General features: G+C 45.9%; 1 protein-coding gene across 1 annotated transcript in view; it reads right to left on the bottom strand.

Annotated features, from left to right (window-relative positions):
- Positions 1-5,697: 5,697 nt before the first annotated feature.
- Positions 5,698-7,003, bottom strand: part of LOC104546393 (gallinacin-11-like) — a 2,305-nt gene continuing 999 nt past the window's right edge. The window contains exons 2-3 of the mRNA XM_010191774.1: positions 6,837-6,965; positions 5,698-5,825 (exon numbers count right to left, since the gene is read on the bottom strand). Of these exons, the coding sequence (XP_010190076.1) occupies positions 5,698-5,825; positions 6,837-6,965 (257 nt within the window). The remainder of the gene's footprint in view (positions 5,826-6,836; positions 6,966-7,003) is intronic.

Below are 7,003 nucleotides of genomic sequence, written 5' to 3'. Positions count from 1 at the left end.
TGGTCTAGATGAGGTGGGCATGGCTGGGGGGCAGCACAATTCTGCTGTGACACCCTGCTGTCAAACCCGTGGGCAAAGGGGTCTGTATGCATGTGGGGAACCCGTGCTCTCTTTCTGTGCCTTATTTTTCATTACCAGCGCTTCCCAGTGGGAAGAGTAGCATGGGGTGTCCCTGAAAAACATGGAGTTTTTTGTCAAACCAGGTAGCTTTTGCACCAAATGTGGTGGAAAAAAGGCTGTCCCATTGCAACTCTTTCCTCTGAGATGGGAAATAAAGAGACAAAGCCACTCTGCTCTGCTGGCAAGGTGTGGGCAGATGGTTTTCTGGTTAATGGGAGAGCGTGCATCCCACCACCAGCAGCTTTGCTGAGTGTCAGCAAGAGTCACAGACGGGCACTCACTGTGCTGTTAACATTCATGTTTATTGCTCACAGGTAAGGACAAAGGCAATTTCTCACCTGTACATGACAGATAACAACCAGATGCCAAAAGGGGCAATATATAGTCTGGGTGGTCCCGATTTCTTCTTGTCACAGTGTTTCCTAGAAAGTCACAGCGAAAGCAAAAAGCAGTGTGTTCAGAAGTTCCCAAGTGAATCCACAGCCACGTTCTCCTAGGGGGGCAACAGTGCCAGAAAGGCACTTTTCCTTCCCGAAAGTAGCTCATTCCTTGTTAATGGAGCCTGCAGCTCTCCCCATGCCGCAGTTTGGAAAGCTTCAGCTCTTTGCAGTAGTGGGTGACAAACTTTTACAGCAGAGAATGATGGGTTCAAAGCAGTACCTGGCCAGATATTCACCAGAAACGCAGCTTCCAACTCGGCACAAGCCCCCTTCGTGGTTACAGCTGTCTGGTCCGTTAGCATCTCCTGTACAAAGAAGCAGAAATTTGGTGGGTAAAATGCATGGGGCTTCCTCTGGCACCATGTGCCCAGCCAAACCAGCACTGTGAGCGTGCATGGACCCTGGGCACACACGGCTGCAAGGGGCATTCTGTCCCAAAATACATCTTCAGATATTTGCATTGAAAAAAACCAAGTTGCAGCACCAACCTCGCTCTAGGAGCACTTTATCACGCGGTTGTTTTTTCAGGACGTTGCCAAAGGCCATTCACAGGAGGTCAGGGCAGTTGTTCTCACCCTACCAAGAAGGCAACTGCAGCCCAAGAAAAGGCAGAAACATTTTCCCAGAGCAGAAGACATCTCTAGGGCTTCTTTAACCATCCTGCTCTTACAAAGTCTATGAGGTGCCCTATTTTCACAGCTTCCTCCCTGCTCATTTCTACATTACTCACAAGGGATTAAATAATGCATTTTGCCAAAGAACCTCCCCCAGCACCTCATTCAGAAGCCTGAGGACAGCTTTCCTCAGTACCTGTAATATTTTTATTTGATTGCACAGTGAGGAAAGATTATTCCTGTTCCCAGACACCTCTGTCTACCACCCCTGGCCTTGATGGTCTTACCGTGACCGGTCAGGGAGATGAAGATTACAATGTACCAAAGGATCCCCATGGCTTTGGTTCTGCTGGAAAATCGCAGGGCTGAGCGTGAGATTTTGCAGAAATCTCTGGGTACTGTTGGTATACTGGATGGTATCTGGGAAGAGGGAGGGAGCACGCAGGAGTTAATTATATTCCAGTCTCAGGAGTAACATTTGATGCTGAGAAACCCGTCGTGTCGTTCTGACCCAGCGCTGCGGCTCCAAACAATGTCAACTTGCTTCACATTCGCTGGTTATTGTCTTCCCCAATTCCTCTTCACGGCAGTTGGCACTTTGGGCTGGTAGATTGCCAGATGCAGGCAGCTCAGTGGAAAAATAAGACTGGGGGGGATCCTCTGGCCTTTGCCTACAGCCAGCAAAGTCCCCAGGGAGCTGATGGGTGGGAGGGTGGCAACCTGCAAGGAAAGACTTCTGAGGAGCTGCAAGGAGGAGAATGGTGCAGGCTAGGAGTGATTAATGCTTTTTATCTGAGCTCGTGTGAATATTTTCTCCAGCTGAAACCTGGGTGTGATTTTTTTTCCCTGCCAAAAAGGCTATTCCAGCTTTGGCTTCTGAGGAATTTGGGAGGCTTCATTCCTGAGCGCGATGAGCACCCAGCGCTGGTGGAGGAGGTAGCTCAGCAATGCATCACTTGGTGATAATTATCTGATAGATATGGAGTTCCTGCTGTAAAATCAGTCTGTGATATTGCAGCTACCCTTGTCTGGCTGCTGCCTCTGCCTGCTCCTGCTGTTCACTGTCCTTTCAGCTGTGTTAACGCAACTGGTTTTGTGAATACATCCTAAACTGGATAGCTGAAAGATCAAGGTTAAAAATTCTCTTTCTCTTAAAAAAAACTGTAGTTTAAATGCACTTGATAGAGCCAAAGTTGACTATCCTGGATCGGCAGGCATGAAAATCTTGATTCATGTCCCTTGAGATGCTTAAGGATTTCTTCATGAGTGACAGTGGCAGACAGGACACTCTGGATGCCCAGCGTGATACTCTGGGTCATCGCAAGTGGCACCAATATCCAGCTGTGGGCAACTGAGTCTGGCTCTAAAGACAAAAGAGACAAAAGAAAAAAATTGCTTTCTTTAGGCTGGGATGAGTTAAAACTTCTTGTTCAAAGGCTGACCTGTCCTGATCTAGGGCAGTCAGGAGCTGGCAAAACCCTCATTTTCCTTGTCCGCTTGTTATTCTGATTACTCTTTACTCCATGGTCACCTTCTGGACCAGAAATAGATCCAAGCAGCCTCCCTTAGGAGTGGGACTGTTTCCTTGGGTCTAGAGTAAGGAGCTGGTCTGGAACCTTTACGCAACTCTTTGCACATAATAGCATTTAGACTTGCCTCTCTGGGCTATGTGGTGGGCAAACCTGCAAGGCAGGCAAAAGAGCTTGAAGATATGGAGCATTTCACGCTAGGGAGATACTGACCTTAGAGGAACAGCAGTCGTATGTCTGCTGCAGTCTGATAATAATTTCCAGGTGGGTCTGCTCAGGTTTTGCAAAGGACAGAATTTTTCTACCTCATTTCCTCAGGTCCTTTTTTGGATGTGTTGCTTTTTCAGTGCATTTCCACTCCAACAGAGGGGTGTGGGCTTGAGTTTTCTTTGCAGACCCCTCCACAAGCAACATTACATCCCTCTCCTCATCTTCTTCATGCCCTATAACCGATGACAAAGCCTGACTGGCTCTTGTATGCTGTATCCTCATCTCCCTTGTGCTAGTGTAAGATGAACCCTCTGTTGAAAGGGTTGTAGGACTGTTTGCTGCTTCTTGCTGTCCCTAAGACTGAATAGAATGGGTTATTTCAGTTGGAAGGGACCCAGAATGATCATGTCATCCAACTGCCTGACCAGTTCATCACTGACCAAAAGTTAAAGGATGTCATTAAGGGCATCATCCAGATGCCTCTTAAACACTAACAGGCTTGGAGCATTGTCCACCTCCCTAGGAACCTGTTCCAGTGTTTGACCACCCTCTTGGTAAGGAAATTCTTTCTAATGTCCCATCTAAACCTCCCCTGGTGCATCTTTGAAGCATTCCCACATGTCCTATCACTGGATACCAGGGAGAAGAGATCAGCACTTCCCACTCCACGTCCCCTCCCCAGGAAGCTGTAGAGAGCAATGAGGTTGTCCCTCAGAGAGTTTTTCTCCGAACTAGACAAGCCCAGAGTCTTTAGCCATTCCTCACAGGACATCCAGCCCTGTCACCAGCTTTGTTTGCTCTGGAGGCATTCAAGGACCTTCACATCCTTCTCAAAACATGGGACCCAGAGCTACACACAGTGTTCAAGGTGAGGCTGCACCAAGGTGGAATGCAGTGGCATGATCATCTCTTTTGACCTACTGGTTATACTGTGTTTGATGCACCCCAGGATGTGGAACTAGAAAGTGTGTTCTAGGCTGGGACCCTTCACCTGCTGCCCCACATACTGGTCCATTCAGCAAGGATGCAGGGAAGTGAAAATACCCCCAAGCTTGAAGAGAAGCTTTCTTGCCTGTGGCCCATGACAGCGTGTGTCAGATCAGTCTTGCAAAGAGACTTTGGCTGGTCTTTTATGATCTAGGACAGTGCACATAAGGACATTTCTTTATGAAAACAGGGGCAGCAAAAGCAAGATACTAAGTGCCAGAGTTTTGAGGGCAGTAAGTGTTTACTTATGTGGATAAGCAAGATCCTTTCCACCTCTTTGGCACACCTCAATGAGCCTCCTGTCCTCAGATAACCCTAGTCCATGGAGAGCAGCCAGCGATGGCTGTGTGTGTCATAGGAAAGCTGGAGGAACACAGTGCTGGCTATGAAACCACCTCATGACATAGCTGTCACTGGATGCACACCATCTGCAAATCCAAGCGTGGCCCTTATCATTTGGCATTGACTCAGGATCTTCTGAGAAATGATAAATGCTTGGCTGGACAGTTGCAGCTGCTGGGACCTTGTCCTCAACCAGTCTACTTGGCTGTTAAGTCATGGGTTTCTTTCACACCCCCAGGTCACTCCATGTTTCAGGTTTGCAACGTGCTCTTGCAGGTGAGTGAAGTGCTTTCATGGGAGGGCTTTCATCCATGGTTATGATGACCATGGTGAATCCCTCAAATGAGTTTCTTGGGGAACTGTGCAGACTGCTGTGTGCTTTACTGTATGCTTTACATGCACACAGGCCCCCGACTCTTTCCTTCAATAAAAAAGCTTAATTGTCCCCTAACCAGAAAAGTATCCAGACATAACAACAAGATGCTGCTGCTAAGCAAGATTAGGCTAATAGAGAGGTCGCTCTGCAAGTAGATATTTCCTTTTGATGACTCTCTCATGGCACAATGTCTGGCATCAGGGTGAGTCAGAGAGCCAAGGAAAGCAGCTTCCTACAGCACCTTAGCCATGATTTTTTCAAAACCCTCAGTTTCTTATGAAATTAAGGAAAATTAGTTTCTCCTACTCACTTCTGAAGCAGACAAGCCATCTGCAGCATTGCTTCTCTTTCTACTTCTTCCTGTTCTTGCTCATCCCTCCGAGACTCCTCCAGGAAGAGTTTCTGACACTAAAACCTCCTAAAATAACACACATCAACTGGTGTAGGCAGACCATAAGCCCAGATTGGCACGTATAAAATAACACTCATATGTATTTGTGTGTTCTTTACTCCCTTGCCTGGTCACACACGTAGACTTCCCGTGGGTGGCACCTGTGCTCAAGTGGGTGCAGTTCATTGGTAGAAATAGGGAGGTGGGAAGAGCAGCTGACTGGCATCCTGCATTGGAGAATGGGAGATGAATAGTATAGGCATGTCCTGAATGTGCCAGCTAGATCATCCCTGTTTCTGTCACTTTAATAGGAGGAAGAGACATCATCTTTTCTTCTATTAGGAAGGAGAGGAAGGAAGGAAGAACAGAAGACAGAAAAAGGAGGGAGGTGAGATTTGGATTATGGGGGGACGTGGTTTCCAAGGATGCTACAGCAAAGTTTCTGTGGATTTGTGTGCATGAGTACAACAGAGAGACATTCTGCCTCTTCCCATACATAAACAACTGTTATACCTGTTTATTTAGTATTTATTGCCCTTGTTGCATAAAGAAATATATCATCTCTAGTTAATGACATACTTTGCATGTTGAGAAAACCAGACATCTTCTCTACAACACCAGGAAGAAAACTTTTTTGTTTTCTTGTTCATGCATTTCTATGGTTTTCTGCAATTCCATGAGGTGTTTTTTACACTTCTGTGCAGCACTTCCATTCTCTGTGAGGGCAAAGTCCCACCTGTTCTTGCAAACACTTGATTTCTGGAGGTACACAATGGCCTCCCTCATCTTGACAGGTATGGAAATTTGATGTCGTGTCTGGAACGAAAAGGTTTTTAAGTCAAAACAATAAACATTACGCCACCATTGGAACCAATTCATACACAGCAATCGTCATGAAGTTCTGGTTACTGTGTCTCCAACACCAAAGACACAAAGAAGGGGATCAGCAGAGCACTTCCGTAAAAAGATGAATTTGTGACCCAGCAACTTGGAAAAGAAACAACTGAAGGAGGGACATTGTAAATGTATGGAAAAGATGAATGCAGAATATTTCATTTGCAACACAGAAGTAGTTGGTACTGAATAAAATTATGAGGGAAGAGTTTTAAAAAACAAAACAGAAAGAATTCCTAATCTAAAGGGGGGAAACTGTAAGGACTTTTAAACACAAAGATTCCTAAATCCAAAGGTCCTGAGCTACAAATTCATGAAAGCTAGGAGAATATGAAAGGAAGTGTAATTATATGGTTGTGGTGTTCGTTAATAGTCATGTTGCACACACAGAGTAACTATAGAAACATCTACTTCTGGCCGTGGACAGATAAAGGATGCTGCATCAGATGTGCCTTAGGTCTGACTAGCACAGTTGACTATAAAGCATGTATCGACTTAATTATACACATTGACTACTGAGGAACTCCAAAAAAATAACCAAATCCAGAAAGGATTAGACAAATTTACAGGGAGGAGGTAAGCTGGCACCTATTAAACAAAGCAGTGTGGTCGCAGTCAGCAGTCTCCCTACAGATTATTATGGGAAGATATATCAAGGAATGAGTACTTTGTGAGCCACAATTTTTATTTTCTTTTCTTGGGCATCTGTTCTGTTGGAGACAAGTCATTAGGCTATGTGGTATTTGGCCAGCCCAAAATAGCAATTCTAGTCTTGTGCTCTGTGCTACCATGACTGGAAGAATGACCAGATCCATCTTTGTAGATGGGAGAAGATGACTTAGGCCATTTGGAAACACAGCAAGAGTGTGTTTTGCTGACTTTAGTAATCTCTTCTCCAAACGTTGCCTGCCTGGGCAGGGTTTCCACACATACCTATGCAGCAGGTCTTGTGATGCCGCGCGCAAGTCCCAAACGCAGCAAATGGCTCTGGGCAGGTTCTTGAATGGAAGCAGAAACCGTGGTATGCAACACAACGTAAGGTGTCTTTGGGCAAGCCGAGACCTACAAAAAGAATAGGATTCCCATCTATGCTGCAAGTT

This window comes from Mesitornis unicolor, unplaced genomic scaffold (genome assembly GCF_000695765.1).
Source record: "Mesitornis unicolor isolate BGI_N332 unplaced genomic scaffold, ASM69576v1 scaffold8799, whole genome shotgun sequence".
NCBI lineage: Eukaryota > Metazoa > Chordata > Aves > Mesitornithiformes > Mesitornithidae > Mesitornis > Mesitornis unicolor.
The sequence above is the reverse complement of the archived record's forward strand: the minus strand, read 5'-3'. Positions and strand labels throughout refer to the sequence as shown.